Consider the following 19033-nt stretch of genomic DNA (forward strand, 5'->3'; position numbering starts at 1 on the left):
CACTGCCCCTTCTCCCTTTCCCCATCAAGTTTCCCTTGTCCATCTCTAACCTGTCCATATGCATCAGGAACATGTGTGATTTAGTGATTACAAACAGCTAAGCACTGGTAGCTTGATCTTCGGATCTGCTGCTCTGCAGGAGCTCTGGGCTGTGAGCATCACTGAAAATTAGGCCATGAATATCTAAAAGCTGGCATTGCCACCTGCTGTAGGTCTCCACCATTGTTCTTCCACATGTTATCAGAAGTCACAGATTGATTTTGTGTCCCATGTCTTCTGCATCTTTACTATAAGCAATCAGCTAGGACTTTCCGTGGTTCTGTCTGCTGACTAGAACAGCTCAGGAGTAACACCCTCTTTGACTGACCCATTAAGAGAGTAATGGCTCCTGCATAGTCCATGCTACGTTTGTTTTGACATTGGCCCAGATTCACTCCTGGATCTGTGTGCTGGTAGAGCACCCTGGTGGTGGAAGCTCAGCCCCAAGTGATCTGGATGGAAAGCTTTCAGAACATATGCCCTGCCGGAAAGCCTGAAAGGGGATGCAATGGGCAAAGGAGGTGGCATAGATGGAGGGTGAGCAGGATGCAGGTCCTGGAGCAGCCTCTGCAGTAAGGCTCCTGTGGTGACAGCAGATTTAAAAATATTCCTAGCCTTTTAGCAGTATCCTCTGTCTGCCTCTTCACTGAGGTGATCCTGCCATTTGGGGTCACCCCTTTGGGGAACCTGTCCTTTGGGATCAGGATATTTTAATTTGAAAGCTCCCTGCACTCTCTTAGTTGAATCTGATGGCAGCCATAACAATGACCTTCCCCATTAGTCATGTAAACAAGATCTTGAATGTTTCCAGTTGAATGGTCATTTTAATTCCTAAAAATTGCCTAGGAACAGTTTCATTAATTTAGGAAAAATGGTTTCTAATTAATAGAATTTATTTTATTACAGGGAAACACAACCATCCATATATAATATACTCATGCGTTTGTATATCTTGTGTGTGTCCTAAGATCTTAAAACTGTATCGGTCTCTGGCTGTATTTTTCTACAGCTGACAGGTAACTAAGTGATGGAAGACTGGAAAATACCATTTTTTCGGGGGGGACTGGCTCCCGAATGTCATTAACTATTAATCTAGATTAGATTCCCTGGGCTGTACTGCCACCTAGTGTTGTATGCAACCTAATCCTTTATAAATCAAAAGAAATTCCAAGTCTATATTCATTTATTACTTTTCTTTTTAATTTCAGATAGAGAATCAATATTTTTCAACAGCCACAATGTGTCAAAGCCAGAATCTTCCTCAGTCTTAACAGCAGTAAGTATTTTATAACATTGATAAAAACTAATCTCTCTCTCTCTCTCCTTTAATTAAAGCAGTAATGAATAGTGAATCTTAATTGTAAATTGTATCTGGTCAGCCCCCAAGGAGTAGTTAATTTCCCATTTACAAATTATCCAAATCTACATCAATAACTTGTTGTAGATTAATAACAAACTTGAAAACCCATACAAAAGGCAGCTTCTGCCTTGAAGCAACTCCAGAAGGCTAAGTACAGTTTGAATCTTCTGCAGAAAACCCCTTTCTGTTAATTAACTTTTATCAGTCTGTTGAGACAGATTAAATTCTAGATTATGGCACCATTCGTTTGGTGAAATCCAAAATAATCTTCAGTGCAAAAGTAAAGGTTGCAGTGTTCTTTTTGTTTTGAAATATATGCATTTAATAATTAAAATACTGGACCTGATTCTTCATTTGCTTTTATTGGGGTTCTGTGTCTCTTGATTTTTCATGGAGTTTCACAAGCGTGAAATCAGTATAACAAGAAGTGAATGAGGTACAGTGGAGAAGCCCAACTTTTAATTTGCATAAAATGCTAAATGGCAAAAGAAGCTGTTGTGGGTTCTCTTTTTTTTTAATTCATGGAAGTGATTCTCCTGCAGTGATCGAGCGACTCTTTAGATTGACATTTGCGGTGAAGAGAGAGCTGAGTTCCAAGCACCCAGGATTTTTTTATTTTTATGTTGTAGCTTGATAAAATCGAAGGTGTGTTTGAGCGGCCAAACGATGATGTCATCCGGGAGATCTCCAAGGCACTGAGACAGGCTCTGGGAGTTTCCCTATTTGGAATTGACATCATCATTAACAATCAGACTGGGCAGCATGCAGTCATTGATATCAATGCATTCCCAGGTAAGAAAGTTCTTTCACTTTGCACTGTGCTGTATGGATGCCAATCCCTGTATTTTTAAAGTGGAATTTATATTACTGGTGAATGGAAGTCAGTTGGATTGCTGCCTCTTAGAATAAAAAATGGAGCAGATTTTCTGATTGCAGGGTGCTATTCATTGGGGTGATGGATCTCTAATCTAGTACTTCAGTAGCACATGCCATAACTAGAGGTTTAGGACAAAGATAACCATAGTGTGGATGGCTAGTCAACTTTATGCCATACCTTCCACCCTCTATTATACAGAGGTAGGACCCTCACCCCCCCAGTGGATCCCTAAATGAAGTACTTAATTTTAAGTCTCATGGAAGGCCACTGGTCTGTCTGCCTCATGGTGTGGAAGGTGAGGACAACTGCAAGCAGGTTTATCCAGCTTTTGTTGGGCACCATGACACAATGACATTGAAGAGTAGGCACAGCCAGCCATGTACCTTTCAAAATCTGAGTTAATAAAATGAAACACTTTTCACAGATAAATTATTACAGCAGTAACTGGGGAGTAATGGATGTAAGAGAGGTGCTGGGATCCTCAGAACACAGGAGATGTCTTAGCAGATCGGAAGATCATTCCATCTCATTCAGAAACCTGACAAGTTGCTATGGTTTGACCCTGAAGGATAACAATATTTATAGACCAAGTCAAAATCAATATTGTTTCCCTTGCCTTGTTCAGTCACTTTTGAAACCATATCCTGTGCTAACAAGTTCTTCGCATATGGAATGTGTGAATCAGCACAAAGGTGAATAATAATGTGCTGTCTCAGTTCCATGTTCATTAGCTTAACAGCAAAAAAAAAATGCATCTGCTAGGCGCTGGGAGTAGTTGCCTTGTACATGGTTTTCACGTGATATTTTTATCTCACTACTGAAACTGTAGGATTCCCTTGTACAAACGTGTGCAGAGTTGTTAATCTGGTGTGCTTTCTTCTTCTTCCAACTTTTTGATGGTGTGAGGTTTTGGGGGGGGGTTGTTTTTTGAGGCAGAAATTCTGTCCCAAATTGTCTCCCTTCTTAATCTCTCACTTCTGGTTTTTCACCTTCCTAAGTATTATAACCAAGGAAGCCAAATGAAAACCAGCTCCTTTTAATATGATGGATGTCATTACTAGATGCTGGTCCATCCCATTTTATCTACATAGTCATCCATTTTCCTAGATTCAGAGCTTTCTTTTAAAATACTATCTGTTGCCCACCACCTCCGTGGTGCTCTGAGTTCTTCAAGCCATTTTGCAGTATGAATCTTCCCTTCATTTGTGGTGGGGATGCCTCCACTGTGCTGGTATGACCCACAAACAAATGACAAAAGAATTGCAAATAGTCTTCCAATAGAATAAAGGGGGACAAACCACCTAATTCATTTTAAGATAGGGGTTGATACATTTTGAGTGGATTTATTTTGCATACCTCCCTTTAGTGGCAAGGAACTGGACTTTATAATCCAGAAAGTCCTATTCCAATCTTATCTACATTCCTACTGCCAAAAAACACAGCACAAACAATGGCCGAGGGCTTTAATGTTTTTAACAAACTAAACTTCAACCTCCCTTTTCCCCAAAACAGTGACTCCTGCATTGGGTGAAAGCTGCAGCAAATTTCAGTATTCAAGGAGAGATTTTTACCATCCCTGTTGCAGAAGCTCATGGAGAGGCACCTGCATACCAATGCTGTTCTGTTGTAGAGCTTCCCGCCCAAAGCTGCAGCTTTTCACTAGACATCAGAAATTCCTTCTGAGTCAGGCATTTTGAGCTGCATGATATCTTGTGCTTTTAAGAGGCATTGGATCAATAGTTTGTTCTCTGTAAATAGATAGATATTTTGGACACTGAAGCAAGAAAATTTCTTGTCCTTTCAAAATGTTTGAACGCATAGAGAAGCTCTGTTTATGTAAGTTTATGGTTACCAATCCTTAAATTTGTTACCAAATAGATTAGGGAGGGGCAGCTACCCAGTGGGTTTGTACATTTGCGTATTTATTTTCCAACCAAGAAAAATTCAGTGCTGCTCATTCACGCCTCAAACTGCATGTCCCACAACCAAGCCCAACTGCTGCATTTCCCTGGGATTGCCATCTCTTAGGCCCCTGCCACACATTACATATCTTATGCAATTAACTGGTTAAATGCAGACAAATTTAGATTGGCCACATGTGCAAAGTAATTATTCCACCATAAAAATTACTATCTAGCTATTAAAAAGAGCCAACGAGCTACAAAGTTACACATTTTCAAGCACTATCTCTATAGCTGGCTTCTCGTCAGTTTTAATTTGAATGTGGGACAGGACCTTTTTAAAAGCATAGTCCTGTACAGTCAGTTCCAAAAATTGGTTACATGAGAAAAGATGGCACAACAGCTTTCTGAAGAGAAACTGACCCCTTAAGGGCATTTCTGACAATCTACATCACAGTGGACCTAATCTTCCCACATCCACTCCTTTCCTCAGCAAGATGAACTTTCAGAGGGCTCTCTTCTTTGCTCGTGTCATCCTAGCTTGTGAAGCCAGAAGTTGAGCTGCCAGATGGAGGTGTGGGACATGCCTGTAAAATGGGCTCACACCCTACTTCAGATAGTCCCAGCTACTGAGATGAAGACAGGCTGGCCCAAACCTTGTTCCATCTGCTCCCAAATCCAATTTACTCTGCTGCTGCCATAATCAGATTGCAAAGCTCATGAACCTACCCCTTTCCCGAGCTGTTGCTGTGATCTTGGGTCTGATTTACCATTGCCAGTTTGTAGTGGAAGTATGTGTAGAAGTGCATCATCTGTCATCTGCTGTGTATCGTAACAACGTTTTTTCAACAATCTTTATAAGATAAATGTCAAAGACACCTGCTGTCTGTCCTACATGACTGAAAACTGCCTGGACTGTATATTTGGATGTAGTAACACAATGAAATATTTAATGCTAGGCAGGTAGACATTAGAATGCATTCTGTCAGGTTGAGGTGATCTGACTTGAGAAGATGATAGAGTGAAAAAGGTTACATATATACTGTTTCATCATGTCTGTACCTGGTTACTGTTGTTCATGCATAAATTTGGGTGTGGTTTCTGTGTTCTGTTGTCTGCAGTGTCAGAGTTAGAGACTCCATGCGTTTTCGGTGGAGTTTGAGTGTAGGAAATCTGGATGTATGTTATGATATGAAAGTGTTAACTTGGTGTCACCAGCAGAGGAGGGTGACCGTCTTCTCCCAGGTGTTGAGAAGATGACGGTGCGCAAAAATGGGTTTCATCATTGGCTGTCTGCAAATGAAGGGCACTCTTTTAACAACCAAACTTATAATATTTGCAATGTTAGTTTAAAATTTACTGATTTGTTCCAAAACCTGTGTGAAGGTGATCTCCACTTGCTAAATATAGGTCTTGACCTGCATCGCAACACCCCCAAAGGTAAAGCAGGACATTTTTGTGATGGTTTGATTCAGATGCATCTCAAACTGTGTGGTTGTCCTACCTGTCTGTGCTCATGAAGCTGATACTGTTCACATGCAGTATTTTCACTTCTTACCTCTGTAATACCAAATTCAGATCTCATAGAATTAGAAAGTAGGATTGGAAGGGACCTCAGGAAGTCATCTAATCCAGGTTCCTGCTCAAAGCAGGAACATCCCTATCCAAACCATCTCATACCTTATCTAACCAGTTCCTAAAACTATAGAAACAACCTTGTCACACAGCTACAAGGCATGTAGCCCAAAGACACGAAAAACACCCTTCATTCCTTTTCACCAACTTGGAGACAGCAAATAATTCTACTTGTCGTACCTCCTTTCTGTAGCCCTTTTCTCTTTTATAAACTTATCCCGGGCTTTTTAATCTTCATCTGTAACTAAGCTGGTTGTAAAGCTCTGCTTTGTTCCCCTGCTTTGAGCATTGTCCTCTACAATATCTATCTCCTCTGGGCTATCGAGCTCTTTTTGTGATCTCCCATTCTGTGGGACTCCTGGATTTCTAACTGTTGTTCTTTGTAGGCATTGCTACTCCTATATCATCCCTAAACAATGCTTCTCCAACCTCTTCCTGGACATCTCCAAATTATGAAGGAGATTCCACAACTTTCCTAGGCAGTCTATTCCACTGTCTCACTGTTCTAACAGTGAAAAAGTTCTTTCCAGGTATCCAGTCTAAACCTGCTTCGCTGCAATATTAAGCCATTGCTATGTATCCTACTCTTTGCTGAGATAGGTAAAAGGTGTCCTCTGTAGTCTTTGTGGTAGCAGTCTTTAAATATCTGAAGTCCTATCATATCCCTTCTCAATCACCTTGACTGCTTGCAGATGTTAAAATAAGTAAACCAGCACTTTATTTTCAACTCTGCATATTCCTGTGCCAAGCCCCATACATACCCAGAAGAAGCAGCATCTTAGTTGAACCCAGCTCTGCAGCTTCTGTATAGATCAGGTGCTTTGGTGGGGCTTTTTGGCACTTTTATGTAATAGCTAATTTAAATCAGCTTTAGCTAAAAGCTCCAGAAGACCCCGTTGAATCACCCAATCTGTACAGATGCTGCAGAGCTGGGTCAAAATAATGCGCTGCTGCTTCTGGTAAAACGTGTTGTATTGGGGAAGGAGGTGGAGGCCAGTTTAACATCTCTAAGCAGCCCTTTTCCACAAGCTCAAAATGCCACTTCTCTCATAGTTTGCCTTCCAAGCCCTTTATCATTTTTATCACATCCCTTTTATCTCCATCTGCTTAAAGAGCCCAAAACTACACACAGTATTCTAGTTGAGGCCTAACCTGTTCTGAGTAAATAGATGATATTACCAGCCATGTCTTGCACCTGTTGCACATATTGATGCAGCCCAAAATTGCATTCGCTTTTTTTACAGCTGCATTACAGTGCAGATTTGCATTGAGACTGTGATCGACCAATACTCCTACATCGTTTTCCATAGTGCTGCCATCCAGTCAGTTATCACCCATGTTGTTCTTGTGTTTTGATTTATTCTACCCAAGGTGCAGCACCTTGCATTTGTCAGCATTGAACTGACAAATGAACTGACAAACTGAACCCTGTTGGCTCTAGCCCAGCTTTCCAGTTCTCAGAATCCTTTAGAATTGCGCTTCTGTCTTTCCAGGTTTTTGCAGTCCTTCCAGGTTCATGTCATTACACATTTTTCTCGTGAATCCAGCATCCAGATTTCAAGTAAGCTACTTGAAATTTCAAGGAGCTACTTGAGATTTCAAGGAGCTACTGCACTGATTCCACTGGACCCCATGGAAGTGGTACCCACTTAGAGATCTAAGCCAAATCCACAGAATCTGTTCATCACTTGAAAGTCTCTGGGTTAGGATCAGAGTGGAGAGCAACAAGAATGATGTTATGGTGGGAGTCTGCTATAGACCACCAGACCAGGAGGAAGTAGTGGATGAGGCTTTCTTCAAACAGCTAGTAGAAGTTTCCTGATCATAGGCCCTGGTTCTCATGGGGGACTTCAATCACCCTGACATCTGCTGGGATGGCAATACAGCAGTGTACAGGAAATCCAGAAAGTTTTTAGAGAGTATGGGGACAACTTCCTGGTGCAAATGCTGGAGTGGCCAACTAAGAGCCAACTAAGGATCCTCTAGGAAGCCAGTCAGAAGGGGAGAGGAGTCCAGGAGAGCTGGCTGTACTTCAAAAACAAACAAACAAACAAAAAAACCCAAACCAAACCAAAACAAAAAAGAAACCTTAATGAGGGTGAAGGAACAAGCCATGTGAAGGAAGACTAGCAAGTATGGCAGAAGACCAGCTTGGCTTAGCAGGGAACTCTTCAGTAAGCTTTAAAAAAAAAAAAAAAAAAGCTTATAATAAATGGAAACTTGGATGGAGAACTAGGGAGGAGTATGAGAGTATTGTTTGGGCATGCAGGGACGAAGGCAGGAAGGCCAAAGCACAACTGGAGTTGCAGCTAGCAAGGAATGTGAAGGGTAACAAGAAGGGTTTTTACAAGTATCTCCATAGCAGGAGGATCAGGGCAAATGTGGGTCCCTTTCTGTATGGGGGAGGCAGCCTAGTGACAGGATGAAGAAAAGGCTGAAGTGCTCAATGCTTTTTTCACCTCAGTCTTCATGGGCAAAGTCGGCTCCCAAACTACTGCACTGGGTAGCACAGTTTGGGGAGGAGGTGAGCAGTCAACTGTGGAAAAGAACAGGTTAGGGATTATTTAGAAAGGCTTGACATATACAAGTGTATGGGGCTCAGCAGTTTGCACCCAAAGGTGCTGAGGGAGGGGGCCACTGCGATTGCAGAGCCACTGGCCGTTATCTTTGAAAAGTCATGGTTATTGGGAGAGGTCCCAGATGATTGGAAAAAAGCAAATATAGTGTCCATGTTTAAGAAAGGGGGAAAAGGAGGACCCAGGGAACTACAGATTGGTCAACCTTACCTCAGCTGCTGGAAAAATCATGGAGCAGATCCTCAAGGAATCTATTTCTAAGCACTTGGAGGAGGAGCAGAAGGTGATTAGGAACAGTCAGCATGGTTTCCCCAGGGACAAGTCATGCCTGACCAACCTAATTGCCTTCTATGATGAGATGACTGGCTTTGCGGATGTGGGGAGACCAGTGGATGTGGTATGCTTTGACTTTATGAAAGCTTTTAATACAATCTCCCACAACAATGTTGCAGGCAAGCTAAGGAAGTACGGGTTGGATAAATGAACTATAAGGCAGATAGATACTCTTTGGGCTCAGAGTAATAATCAATGGCTCAATATCTAGTAGGCAGCCAGTATCAAGTAGAGTGCCCCATGGGTAGGTCCTGGGGCTAGTTTCATTCAGTATCTTCATCAATAACCTGGAAGATGGCATAGAGTGCACCCTCAGCAAGTGTGCAGATGATACCAAGCTGTGGGGAGGCGGGAAATAGTAGATATGCTGGAGGGTAGGGATAGGATTCGGAGAGATTTAGACAAATTGGAGGATTGGACCAAAATAAATCTCATGAGGTTCAGCAAGGACAAGTACAAAGTCCTACATTTAAGACAGAAAAATCCCATGTACCAGTACAGGTTGGGAACTGATTGGCTGGGCAGCACCTCTGCAGAAAAGGACCTGGGGGTTACAGTGGACAATAAGATGAATATGAGCCAGCAGTGTGCCCTTATTGCCAAGAAGGCTAATGGCATACTGGGCTGCACTGGTAGGAGTGTTGCCAGCAGATCAAGGGAAGTGATTATTTCCTTCCATTCAGCATGGGTGAGGCCACATCTGGAGTAGTGTGTCCAGTTATGGGGCCCCCACTACAGAAGGGATGTGGAGAAATTGGAGAGAGTCAGGTGGAGGGCAGTGAAAATGGTTAAGGGGCTGGGGCACATGACTTAATGAGGGGAGGCTGAGGGAACTGAGCTTATTTAGTCTAGAGAAGAGAAGACTGAGGTGGGATTTAATAGCAGCCTTCAACTACCTGAAGGGTGTGTCCAAAGAGGATGGAGCTGGACTGTTGTCATCTGGCAGATGACGGAACAGGAGCAATAGTTTCAAGTTGCAGCAAGGGAAGTTTAGGTTGGATATTAGGAAACACTTTTTCACAAGGAAGGTAGGAGAGCACTGGAACAGATTACCCAGAGAGGTTGTGGAATCTCCATCCTTGGAGATTTTTAAGACCAGGCTAGAAAAGGCCTTGGCTGGATTGATCTAGTTGGGGATGAGCAGGGGTTTGGAATAGATGAACTAGTCCAAGCCCTTAGATCTAGTTGTTTTGAGCAGGGGGTTGGACTAGATGATCTCCTGACTAGATGATCTGAGGTCCCTCCAACCCTAATTTTCTGTGATCATAGCTTGTGGAAAGAATGTCCTGCCACTGTCCCTCTGTAACTTAACCCCCATCCCTGTTTCCTGTAATTTCTTCAGACAAAACCTAATTCATGCTTGCACCTGATTTCCTGAATGTGCAGTCATTGCTTTGAATTTTCCTTTGAAGATGCTGTGGCAACACTGTTAGTTATTAGCAGCCAGCAGCATGACTGTGGTTCTTTATAGAGTTCTTTTGTGTCCATTCAGTCCTTGCATTGAGTCAGGCTGAAGTTTACCTCCTCTCTTCCTGACTCCTTCCTTTATTTACCATGTGTACTCCGGTTCTGAATGACTGCAGCATCCCCAGAGAGATGCTGCGAAGTGCTGGTTCAGAAGTGTACAGTTTCCTATATTCTAATACCTCTCACTTCTCAGGACTTAATAAGTGTTTCTGTCCTAGCCCCATAGATATTAAGAATGACTTCCTTACGAATTTCCTGTGTGCCCTCTGCATAGGGCTTATTTTGTTTTAACTGAGCATGCCCAGAACACCCCAGGCCACTGTGGATCTTCCCTCTGCACGTTAAAGCTGTTGCTATGGAAATGGCTTATTCCCAGAGTGTTTGAAGTGCATTGAGTAGATTTAAAAACGAATTCCCTGGTGGTGGCAGAGGTTACATAAGCAAGAGATGTTAACAGAAGCTGTGTAACAGAAGTGGGGATTCCTTGACTCCTGCTCTACTAACCATCCTAGCTGGGTGATGGGTGATGCCCAGCTGATTAATGCTGCTCACGGATGCCCGGGGAGCTGGCATTTTGAATTTGGTTGATTCTATTTTTTTTATGCGTTTCAAGTTGTAAAGAAAACCTGAGTTGTGAAAGCTGTCTAATCTGCTGTAGTTTCGAAAACCAAAACCAATTTAGCAGTATAAATGACAATTAATTCTTTCTCACATTCGGGTTATAAATATGCCATACAATGACAAAAAAATAACCTCTCTTTAGAATCCAATCCTAGCATTTTATTTATTTATTTATTTATTTATTTATTTTACTTGTGGTGTTTTTCATTTGTATTCAAATGGGAAGCTTTGCCCTATTGCTTTCTCTGTCATGGATTAGTCTGGGACTGGAAGGGGAACAGCAAAGCCAAACTCCCGGCCCCTTCCTCCATCCAGGTAGTGCTTGCTTTGGGAAGAGGCTGGGAGCCGCCTGCTCCCTAGACCCCTCGTCTGGGGAAAACATGGGGAGTCTTTCCCTGCTGCACCACTGCCCTTGGGGATTGGGAGGAATGGAGCAGGCACTGGTGGACTGGATTGCTCCAGTCTGAGGAAGGCAGGGAGAGCAGGGGAGAGAGGGCGGCTGCCTCTGAAGATCTGTATCCTCAGTCTCCTGCAAAGATTTCTACTGGTGGAAATCTCTCAGAAATTTCCACTAGTAGAAATGAACATCTGTTCATGGCCAGTGTTTGCACCTGCAGTCAGTTGTGTGCACAGAATTGTACTGCAGAGTGTAAGGGCCACTTATAACTGGGGGCATACAAGGAGGAGGGATATTTGTGGGGGACGACCTGTTGCAGGTGACTCACTTGCTTCTCTTTCCTTCTCAGGTTATGAGGGCGTTTCAGAATTCTTCACAGACCTCCTGAACCACATAGCTGCTGTCCTGCAGGGCCAGGCCCCAGAGGTGACCCAGGTGAACCACAGCAAACTCCTGGCTGAGCAGACCAGCGGCCTTATGGGGGAGCGGACATGCTGTGCTAGCACAGGCTGCCGAAGCGTGGTGGGAAAAGAGTCCTCCTGGATTGTTGAGAGCGAGACCAACAGCGCGGTAAAGCTGCAGCACCAGAGACTAGGCTGCAACTCTGCAGTCTCACCGAGCTTTCAGCAGCACTGCGTTGCCACTTTGGCAACAAAAGCTTCCTCTCAATAACCAGCTGATGCCATGGACTGAGGAAAAGGCACAGGGATTCACATAATGATCCCAGAACCAGAGCAGGCTGTAACAACACAATTACTAAAAAAAAAAAAAAAAAAAAAAAAAAAAAAAAAAAAAAAAAAAAAAAAAAAAAAAAAAAAAAAAAAAAAAAAAAAAAAAAAAAAAAAAAAAAAAAAAAAAAAAAAAAAAAAAAAAAAAAAAAAAAAAAAAAAAAAAAAAAAAAAAAAAAAAAAAAAAAAAAAAAAAAAAAAAAAAAAAAAAAAAAAAAAAAAAAAAAAAAAAAAAAAAAAAAAAAAAAAAAAAAAAAAAAAAAAAAAAAAAAAAAAAAAAAAAAAAAAAAAAAAAAAAAAAAAAAAAAAAAAAAAAAAAAAAAAAAAAAAAAAAAAAAAAAAAAAAAAAAAAAAAAAAAAAAAAAAAAAAAAAAAAAAAAAAAAAAAAAAAAAAAAAAAAAAAAAAAAAAAAAAAAAAAAAAAAAAAAAAAAAAAAAAAAAAAAAAAAAAAAAAAAAAAAAAAAAAAAAAAAAAAAAAAAAAAAAAAAAAAAAAAAAAAAAAAAAAAAAAAAAAAAAAAAAAAAAAAAAAAAAAAAAAAAAAAAAAAAAAAAAAAAAAAAAAAAAAAAAAAAAAAAAAAAAAAAAAAAAAAAAAAAAAAAAAAAAAAAAAAAAAAAAAAAAAAAAAAAAAAAAAAAAAAAAAAAAAAAAAAAAAAAAAAAAAAAAAAAAAAAAAAAAAAAAAAAAAAAAAAAAAAAAAAAAAAAAAAAAAAAAAAAAAAAAAAAAAAAAAAAAAAAAAAAAAAAAAAAAAAAAAAAAAAAAAAAAAAAAAAAAAAAAAAAAAAAAAAAAAAAAAAAAAAAAAAAAAAAAAAAAAAAAAAAAAAAAAAGAGAGAGAGGGGAAAAAAAACAGAAAAAAAAAAAATCTTCCATTGATTTAACCTGATTTGTTGATGAAATGATCTAAAAAACAAAAGGGTGGGGGGAACTGATCTGGATCCATTTCATCAGATTCCAGTTGCAAATCTGTAGTGAGTTTACACACACTTGTGTTTTTAACACTAGACCTTAATGTGGAGAGGGTTGCTTTTTAGTTATTGTTTTTCTTTGTAATCACCAGTTACCAGCATTTTAGAATCAGACCTCATGGAATCAGGAAGAATAATGGTGCAGGTGGCATGCGTGAATGTGGAAGTGCTAGAGAATCTTTCCCCTTTCGCAGATGCTTCACATTTCCTCTTTCCAGCAAGACCCTCACAGAAGTACAGTGAGTCTAGCCATCATTGCTCAGTCCAGACTTTCATCAGTCACTTGATAGATGTGTAAGGACTGCACATGATTTTAATGGGACAGAACAGATTACAATTACTTTTGTTTTCAAAATGGAGGAGGCAGCTAGTTCCAGCTCTAGGATTCTTTTCCTTGAGCCAAATTACCCAAGATAAAGGCAGCTTCTAATTGGATTTGCATTATGGCAATAAGGAACAGTTTCTGTCCCAGAACGGCTAGAGTCTAAAACCGAAAGGGTGCATGATACAGCTGTGGTTGTGCCAGGGGTTGAGTGATTTTTTTTTTTTTTAATGGAGAAAGTAGTGCCCTCTCTTCCTACAGTTTGGTGTAAGACCCTGAAAGCGTTAGTGGTTTCAGTTCATTCTGTAGCAAAGAATATAATCTGCTAAATATCGTTTATGCTGTGCAAAAGGGCCAGCAAATGGGTCTACTTCTACTTTCTTAGCATAGTAAAGCAGCCCTGTGGATCCTGTGAATGCCTGGACAATTGAGATTTGAAGCCACTGCTCTCAGTTGAGGAACGTAATCCAGATGTAAAACATTCTTCTCAGCGGTTAAACATAGGCAGAATTGGGTGAAGCAGGACTGTGTGTCTGTTAGTAATATATGATTGTTCTTTTAATCTAGAAACTGTTGCTATCTTGAACCCACAAGTGAGGCTTTGTGGGGTGATTTTCCAGAGCAGTGTGTGTGTACTCACTGTGAGGTGTAACACGTTGATTGGACGTTGCAATTAAGATGCCACAGGAGACTTGTGATGTATATGAGATCTTAAACATGGCAGCATTTCCTGTACTTCAAAAATTTCCTGCAGCTCTTGCCAGTTGTGAACACTAAATGAAAGGTAACTGAATTGGTCAACCTGTGAGTTCGACACTACTTTGGTGGGGTCATGGCCTTTCCATCTTTAGATAATTCCTGAACTATATTCAAAGTGACACTGTTAAGCAAACTTCACCTTAATTAATCTCCTATCTTACAGAAATGACAGTTCCTTGTTTTTCTGTTTTTGTACCTTAGGCATGTATCACCATGGCATCTCAACGGTGTCAGCTTATTCTTATATCTGATATTGATGGACCCTGTGATGGACAAGGAGGGGGGGGATGTGATACAAAGCTAGGGAGTGGAAAGGCTGGGAAGGAGGAGTGAGTCAAATCATTTGTAAGGAGATCACTGCCATAAAGTCATGGTAATCTGTCATGGAAAAGTCCTGTAGCATGTAATAGGATTTTATTAAAAATTCCTTAAAACATATAGAATCTAATAGAAAATAATATTTTAGTGCCATTCAAAGGAACTCTATAGCAGGGATTAAATGTATAGAATACTTAAAAGCCCCCCCCCCCCAACAAAACAACCCTTTAGGAGAATTATTAGTTGTACATTCTCTAAAACTTCCTTTGTACAGGGCTTCAAGTGTCAGGTGTTTCTATTAGATTTCAGAGACAGATATGTACAAACAGGTGTGTAGCAAAGGCCCTGCATTTGTGTACAAATCTATTCTGAATCATGCACCTGACACAACCCTAGGTTATTCTGAGGCTGCTGAATAGTTGCTGAATGCCACAGGTTACTTTATTTTGCAGGTCTCATGATTGGTGGTGGTGTGTGAAGTGTATGCCCTTAGCCAAGGGTTTCTAAAAGTGTTTATGACAGACCAGACCTTTCCTAAATCCGTGACTGAAATAAAATTGACATCCAAAGTTGTTTTGTTTTTCAAATCTCTTGTGTTCAATATGCAACAAAGATTCCCTCAGGAAGGACACCGTCAGCGTGTGCTTTTGTATGATACTTTCATGTAACCAGCTGGTTGAGTGTTTGTGGACTTGCCATTTGTTCCCTTTATAAAAATGGAAATATTTTAATTGGGTAATGATGGTGGGAAATGATGCTAAATCTGGTTTAGTAACTCAAGACTTTTCAAACTAACTATGTTTACATGAATCTGAGTGTTGGATCCAAGTAAAATGTCTGTATGCTGTTTCCTAGTTATAACATTGAATAAGAATTTATTTTCCTGGCTGCCTTTTGAATTTTGGTTGGCCTATATTGCACTGCTTTATTTCTCCAAAATAAACTACTGAAATCTAATTTGCATTTTACACTTGTTTACAAATAATTTTTAAACATTTATTTTGTAATTCTCTGAAGTTTTACAAAATACTTTATTTAAATATGTTCCAGAAGTTGGCAATAACTAGAAAATGAGTTTATTTCACTAGCTTGATCCTGACCAATGTCTTTCCCTTAGTCTATAATTTATTTTATTTATCAAGTTTATTGCTATCATTTTAATTTACTGAGCACCAATATCATGCAAATGTTTTTTAATGACATGGCATTATAATGGGGTTTCCAGATAAATACCATGTAATATACCTAAAAGTAAGTTTTTCTTCGATTTTATTGAGTTACCATTTTGATAGTACACCTTTGCTGATGCCATTGAACTGGGAAACCAATGGTGAGCTTTTGACATTTGTTAATTCCTCCTTATCAGAACAGAGGCAATAAAAATGCAAGGGTTCTTCTGTACGAAGTATTCAAGCACTTAACATGTAATATGTGTCTAAGTCCATAGCTAATGATCAAAGCACTTAAGTACATGCTTAAGGTTGAACATATCTTAAGTGCTTTACTTTATTTGACAAGGGTAGATGACTTTTAATTATGCTTGTACTTCATAGTACACTAGTTAGTGTTCTGTAGTATTTTGTAAAAGTAATGAAGTCTTAGTAATATTAGACCTCACTAGAGTATTCTAGCTATCGCATCCTTGCTGAGGATTGGGGGAAACTTCCACCTTATGTATATGGAAAAAGGGAATGTGAATCAGTGAGGTTCTGCTATGTTTTTGGAGGCTTAGACATTATCATTGTATTGACTGGTAGAATCTCCATAGTAATTATATTCTAATAGTCAAGTTACCCTGTAAAAGTTAAATTCAGTTCTGTTGTACTCTTGTAAACCTGCACTAACACTCTAATTTCACTGAAGTTTTTCCTGGTTTATGACAGGATAATGGAGCAGAATTAACTGCGAAAATCAAAATCTTGGTCCCATGGAAATCAGTGATAATTTTGTAATTGGTCTCAAAACATGAAGATTAGTCCCAGTGTGAAGAAAACTTGCATGGTATTGAATAGCCTGTAATGTAAAGCAAAGCCATTACCTTCACCCACTTGCCCCAACCAGCTTTGATGCATGCTTTGCTTTATAATGGTTATATCGCATTACTCAGTTCATTACTCAAAGGCCAGTTTTAAAATGTGTTATGACTGATGATCATCAGTGTTTATTTTTGTGGTTAGTGAAATAGAGCATACCCTTGGGATATGCCATTTTGCCTTTTGGTTTATCTGTGTCTGGGTATACAAAGCCTGTGTGCTGTATGTAAGTGCTGGTTGATTGGGCTGGTGGACTGCTAGAATCCATTTTATCCGTGGATGGTAGATTTGTAAATGTAGGGTGTTTTAATGCAAATGACAAAGCATATTACAGATCCCGGTTCTGAATGCATGTGCGCTTCTGTGTAGGAGGTCTATTAAATTTTTGTGTATTCTTCTGTAGTAGGTTGTTCAGACAGAAAACCACTGATTTAAGTGGTTTTTGTTTTTTAAATACATGAATTCATTTTAAGGACCTGATCCTACTACCTGAACAGGAGTTGCAGATTCTAAGGATTTCTCAATATAAGGCTCCAGATTCTCCAAATAACTTGGGACTATATCCAACCTGGAAACAGCTGGATTTTTAGCAGAGGAATCAGTGACAAGATATTGCCCAAAAGCAACAGAGTAAAACTGTCAAAGGCTTTAACTATCACTGGTCTAATACTTTTACTCCAGTGAAAAAGCTTTCTAAACTTGCCAGCTTTTAAGCAAAACTTTGCTTCATAAACCAGTTGAGTGGCAGCAATGGCAAGTGAATCAGATCTTTAAAAACTGACTAGTAGCCACAGCCTTTGTAGTTGTTCAGAAAATCTTGTTCTGAAATGCACAGACTCTTAACTGATAGCATTTGAGCCAATGACATTTGTGCATACTTAGAGGAATGCACTTTCATTACTTTTCTAACTTCCATTTCTTTTTCCCCTCATTTTTAGTAACAGCGATAATCATTTCTTTGAGAGGTAGTTAGCCTTATTAATCTGAAATCAGGCAGAAAGCAGGGTAGATTTTCACCTTGTAAACTAACTAAATCAGAGATGCTGTGCTTTCACAGCATTTGATGAAATAAGCCTGCTGCTTACTACTTATAAAAGCTCATGTTATACATCTCTCCTGCCTTCTGCCTTTCTTTTCTTAGTCATGTTGTGTGAATTTGTTTATGACTTGGCAACCATAACCATTTTTTGCATCCTCTTAATCTTAAAAAATAAGATAAATAGATTAAAATAATCATTTCCTTTAAATGTTCCTCTCTCTCTGACTCAGCATTCCAAATAAGACTACTAATTTAATTGGCAACTTCTGCTTCAGTGCAATTTCATATAGGGGTTTTTCCTCCAGAAGAGTGGGGTCTTTCTTCCAGAAGAGTGGCTCCTATGCCCTTCCCTCTTCTTTTTCTGCCTGGTCTATGGATCTCAACCTTTGAATGCTGAACTTTTTGATTTAATGTGGCTGCCTAAAGTGAAGTGAATCAAATCATAAAAGATTTTAGGGGGTGATCCTTAGCAAGGCCATGATTCACTAGAACTGTTAATTCTAGTGAAATAGAGGGAAGGTTGTGTGCTTGATGGTGTTTAGATTACACTGAACCTCTGCTTACAGTGACACCTTTCCTGTGGAGGGGAAGAAAGATTTAACTGTCAGATGATCCACCATGTGTGTCTGTGTACAGACTTGAAACAGGAAGAGGTTTTAATTTCTAAAAACCTTGAGTGAAATCTTGGTGTCATTTGAAGCCAATTGAAGCTTTGCCATTGACTTCAGTGGGGCTAGGATTTCACTTCCCATCCTGGAATCCATTGAAGTTGACGTAGCATAAGGTATGTCTATACTATCCCAACATGACACCATGGAGTGCCATATGGAGACATGTGGTGGACCCACTACCTCCCTAGCTGGAAGCAGTTTAGCTTCCTTGGAGTGTGATGCTTTATGCATGCCAATAAGTCCTGTTTTACAGAGCTTACACAGATGTTTGGCTTTCACACAACAGTACAGTAAGGTGACTACACCTTTTCCAGTTCAAGACATAGCATTCTCCAACTGGGCATGGCATATCCCTGTATGATACTCCCTGGGGGCTTCCCTAGACTGGTGCAGAAATATCCTCTTATGGGCCATGTGACACCATTGGACTTGGAACTTGTATTGAGCCTACTTGTTATTTATTTGCATGGAAAGGGAAAATAAATGGCAAAAATCCAAATTCCTTTGCTCATGCCAGGCTCTTTGTTTTGCTGTTATATTTCATTGTTGCCTGGGAAATCAGTGGAAACTCCAGAAACAGCCATAATTGAATGATTGGAACTCTTGAAAATCAGGTCTTCCCAGTTAATCATTTTAAGGAAATCCATATTATTTTCTTTTATCTTGCATTCTTTCTACAGTAGTTTTCAGATATAAATTATGTTAACATTTTGTGTGAAAAGGCGCGCATATATATATATATATATATATATAAAAAATAAATAAAATTATGAAAGGGCACGTGTACTTTAAGTATGAAATAGCAAGTTTCTGTTTTAGATGTTAGGAGCCCATAAGAATGAGAGGGGTTGTTTATCTCCTGTAAAAAGTCAGTGCTGTAAAGAAAAATATTGTATTAGATGTAATTTTTTTAAGTTATTTCTTTGGATTGTTTATTCAGTATTTTATATGGCTCACATGTATCCCTGTGAGAATCACATACCCCACTGAAT

The 19033-nt window shown here is 39.3% G+C and overlaps 1 protein-coding gene across 1 annotated transcript in view; it reads left to right on the forward strand.

The window, feature by feature from the left end:
• ITPK1 (inositol-tetrakisphosphate 1-kinase) overlaps nt 1-11992 on the forward strand; it is a 225391-nt gene extending 213399 nt beyond the window's left edge. Inside the window, exons 8-10 of the mRNA XM_006032798.3 lie at nt 1248-1315; nt 2029-2191; nt 11556-11992. Of these exons, the coding sequence (XP_006032860.1) occupies nt 1248-1315; nt 2029-2191; nt 11556-11878 (554 nt within the window). The 3' untranslated portion in view covers nt 11879-11992. The remainder of the gene's footprint in view (nt 1-1247; nt 1316-2028; nt 2192-11555) is intronic.
• Nucleotides 11993-19033: the final 7041 nt, after the last annotated feature.

The sequence above is a fragment of the Alligator sinensis genome, unplaced genomic scaffold (assembly GCF_000455745.1).
Source record: "Alligator sinensis unplaced genomic scaffold, ASM45574v1 scaffold645_1, whole genome shotgun sequence".
NCBI lineage: Eukaryota > Metazoa > Chordata > Crocodylia > Alligatoridae > Alligator > Alligator sinensis.